This window comes from Physeter macrocephalus, chromosome 20, assembly GCF_002837175.3.
Source record: "Physeter macrocephalus isolate SW-GA chromosome 20, ASM283717v5, whole genome shotgun sequence".
NCBI lineage: Eukaryota > Metazoa > Chordata > Mammalia > Artiodactyla > Physeteridae > Physeter > Physeter macrocephalus.
Window position 1 is genome coordinate 114,884,511 of NC_041233.1, and position 4,034 is coordinate 114,888,544.

The 4,034-nt window shown below is 43.2% G+C and overlaps 1 protein-coding gene across 1 annotated transcript; it reads left to right on the forward strand.

Annotated features, from left to right (window-relative positions):
* The first annotated feature begins 1,944 nt into the window (after positions 1 to 1,944).
* On the forward strand, positions 1,945 to 3,286 carry LOC112062148 (beta-defensin 103A-like). Its single transcript, XM_055080815.1, has 2 exons — positions 1,945 to 2,371; positions 3,036 to 3,286. The coding sequence occupies exons 1-2, from the start codon at positions 2,314 to 2,316 to the stop codon at positions 3,176 to 3,178; spliced, it is 201 nt and encodes a 66-aa protein (XP_054936790.1). The 5' UTR covers positions 1,945 to 2,313; the 3' UTR covers positions 3,179 to 3,286.
* The last annotated feature ends 748 nt before the right edge of the window (positions 3,287 to 4,034 follow it).

A 4,034-nucleotide genomic window follows, 5' to 3' on the forward strand; every position in this document is an offset into this window, starting at 1 on the left:
TATCTCTTTTACCCCCTGTGAGGCCGAGGGAGACTCTTTACCCAGTCAGCACCTGCCCGCCCGGAATTAATCTCCTTCCCCGGTTAAACACGCCTGCGTTGGGGAATCACATTAGCGCAGCCACTGTGGAAAACGGTATGGAGTTTTCTCAAAAAAACTAAAAATAGAACTACCATATGACCCAGCAATTCCATTCCTGGGTATCTATTTAAAAAAAAAACTAAAACCACTAATTTGAGAAGATACATACACCCCAATGTTCACAGCAGCATTATTTACAGTTGCCAAGACATGGAAGCAACCTAAGTGTCCATCAACAGATGAATGGATAAAGAAGATGCGGTGTATGTATACAATGGAATATTACTCAGCCATAAAAAGAACAAAATAATGCCATTTGCAGCAACATGGATGGACTGGGAGGATATTATGCTAAGTGAAATAAGTCAGACAGAGAAAGACAAATACTGTACAATATTGCTTATTTGTGGAATCTAAAAAATACAACAAACTAGTAAACATCACAAAAAAGCAGACTCACAGATATAAAGAACAAACTAGTAGTTACCGGGGGGGGGGGGGGGGCGGGGGGGAAGGAAGGGGGGGAGGGGCAATATAGGGAGAGGGGAGTAGGAGGTACAGACTATTAGGTATAAAATAAGCTACAAGGATATATTGTACGATATGGGGAATATAGCCAGTATTTTATATTAACAACATTATAATACAGAGAATATAGCCAGTATTTTATATTTTTAAAAGCGTGACTCACTATATTGTATACCTGTAACATATAATATTGTACATCAACTATACTTCAACTAATTAACTAATTAAAATAAAAATGTCTACTTTGTCTCAAATCCTGACCTGATGAGGGAAGTTAGATTTTAAAAATATGAAGTGTCTACAACGCCAAATTCTTCTTAAATCTGCTATCCAAACTTGCCTTTCAGCATGAATTACCTTTCTTCTACATTTCTACAGCCTTGTGCTTGAACCCTTATTATGGCCCTTATTAAAATCCATTCTCTATGGTTTATTTGACTGTATGCCCATCTACATGGGAGTTCCCCGAGAGAAAGCGCCAGAACTGGCCCCTCTTTGTATTTTACCCCTTCTATCCCCTCACCTACCCCAAGCACATGGTACTTTATCTATAGTAGGAGTTCAGAATTTGCTTACAGAATCCGATAGGTACAACAGGATCCTGAACCCACAGTCCTAGATCTAAGACACCCCAGAACCCTGGTGGGCCCATTACAATTGCTTTCACACAGAGCAACAGCCAACCAACACCATATGATGATTTCAGCTTCCAAGGAAATAATCTATCGAGTATAACCCACTGATTGGATTTCTTAACAGTTAAGCCTAATAATTTGTTTAAAAGCAGTTGGCCCCCTAAATATTGAATCTATATCCAGTGGGAATCACCCGACCCCTGGACTTCCCTGAATGCTCATGACACAGGGGTAACCGGAGGTCGTAAATGTATCTTCAGAAGCCCCTCATTTGTGTAGGGAGTGTCACCAACGAGGAGGAGATGTCAGTCCATCAAATGTATCACCCCAACATCCGCTTTCTCTGATAAAGGAAAATGAGACACCTTCTTGACTCATGATTTGGTAGTTTTCAGACAACGATGAAGTATAAAGCTGTGTTTCACCCAAGGGGAACACCCCGTCACAGGCCAAGGGGCATAAGGGCAGGGTCTCTGGAATGTAGCCCACTTTTCCTCGCTTCCCACACTGCTTAAAAGCTGATCCTGTTTCAGAGCAATTTCAGGCGTATCCGTGCAGGCTCAGGGCGTGGCCTAGCCCCAGTTTACGCCTAGATTCTGAATATACCAGTCTTGGACTGGACTGATGTGCCTCCCAGTGGCCCTCGGGCTCTCCCAGGACTCTGGGAAGAGGCAGAAGCTTCGAAGGACCACAGGGGAGACAGGTGAGCTCCCAGCTACATGCCCTAGGACCCCATGCCGGGGCGGGTCTTTCCCACCTGTGCGGACAGCCAGATCGGAGCCAGGCCTGCACAAGCGCCCAGAGCTTAGAGGCTTCAGGACAGCCCTGTGCTTACATCAAGCTCCGTGTCCCCCTGAGGTTTGTGATTATCTCCTGCGAGGAATGGGCGTGGTCTGCTTTGTAAGATACGTTGGCATGAAGCATCAGGAAATACGTCATATTGTCATAGCTGTAATATTACAGGAATTGCAGCTTTTGAACGCTTCTCCCTGTGGCTGTGGACCTGGAGCCTTTATAAAGTGAGCCAGTGCAGCCTCCTGTCCAGTCGCAGCTGCGAAGCCGGCCAGCCATGAGGCTCTACTACCTTCTCTTGGCAGTGCTCTTCTTGTTCTTGCTGCCTGTTTCAGGTAAGAGGGGCTGGGAAGTGAGAGGGCTGAAAGGATTGAGAATATATAATTCAGAGTGAGCCCTCTCCATTCTTCTGGGAATTTTAGACCAAATAGATTTATTGTCTGGGAACTAGACATAACCAATTTTTTTCTTTGTGACAAAGACAATTAAGAACCTTAAAGTAAGTGTCTCGATCTCTTCTGATTCACTCTTAAGAGAAAAACCAGATCACAAAAGCCACCCCTTCCCGGGAAGGCTGTTATACCTGTTAATGAGACAGGAAGAAAGTGATGTAAAACTTTAATACCAAGAGGAAAAATTGACAATCTGAGAACAGAAGCACAGACTTCCCTTTCATTAGCTTGGTGGTTGGTGGTAGAGTCTTTTGGCCTCTAGAGAGTCCCGGGGGACCACCGTGGCCCCGGCTTCCCAGGTGTCACTTCACGAGGGGGGCTGCCCGTGGTCATGCCACTTTCTCAGCACCTCGGCGGTTTATGGCTGAGCTGAACCCATGGACACATTGTTAGTTGCTTAGTCCCACCTTCTACTTTACTCCTGATGGTATAGAAAAAAGGAAAAAGAAATAAAACAAAGGCCACAGATCAGTTACTTGAGGAATTCCAAAAGCCTAGGTCTTGCACTTCCTAAAACCTTCCCGTGCTTTCCGTTTCGTCATTGCAGGCACTGGAGGAATCATAAATATACTACAAAGGTATTATTGCAGAATAAGAGGCGGCCGGTGTGCTCTGTTTGGCTGCCTTCCATGGGAGATACCCTCAGGCCGTTGTTCCAGCAGTGGTCGAAAATGCTGCCAAAAGAAATGAAAAATCCAGAAGCACAATGAGAATGTTGCCAAGTGTGAAAATGTTCCCTCGAAGTCTATAGAAGCCAAAACAAATTAAAGATTTTTCACAAAAAAATTAGAAGGTGGATTATTTTTTTTCTTTTAATTCTGCTTATTGTGCTAGTTGTTACCAAACAGGCAACGTAGAAAGTGTTGGTGACTCACGTTTAATTCAAATAAAGTATAATCTCTAGAGCAATCCACAAGAGGGCCTAAACTGATGTTCCAAGGGTTATCAGATTTTATTCCTCTTTTGCAAATTTTGCACCCCAGTGACACAGGACTCCTTGTTCTTCCTGAAATATTTTCTTCACTTTCTTGTCACCCATTACGAGCTTTCCAGTTCATCTATATGCCATAGCCTCTCCCCATCAAATCTATGTCTAATTTTCTGAGGATGGCCATTCGGACCGGTGTGAGATGATATCTCATTGTGCTTTTGATTTGCATTTCTCTCATGATTAGTGATGTTGAACATCCTTTCATGTGTTTGTTGGCAATCTGTACATCTTCTTTGGAGAAATGTCTGTTTAGGTCTTCTGCCCATTTTTGGATTGGGTTGTTTGTTTTTTTGATATTGAGTTGCATGAGCTGCTTGTATATTTTGGAGATTAATCCTTTGGCAGTTGCTTCATTTGCAAATATTTTCTCCCATTCTCAGGGCTGTCCTTCTGTCTTGTTTATGGTTTCCTTTGCTGTGCAAAAGCTTTTAAGTTTCATTAGGTCCCATTTGTTTAGTTTTGTTTTTATTTCCATTTCTCTAGGAGGTGGGTCAAAAAGGATCTTGCTGTGATTTATGTCATAGAGTGTTCTGCCTACGTTTTCCTCTAAGAGTT

What these genes read in the sequence shown, in the direction of transcription:
- LOC112062148 (XM_055080815.1), top strand. Translation starts at nt 2,314, where the DNA reads ATGAGGCTCTACTACCTTCTCTTGGCAGTGCTCTTCTTGTTCTTGCTG. An exon ending in GTTCTTGCTGCCTGTTTCAG is followed by an intron (nt 2,372 to 3,035) that starts GTAAGAGGGGCT and finishes TCGTCATTGCAG; the next exon opens with GCACTGGAGGAATCATAAAT.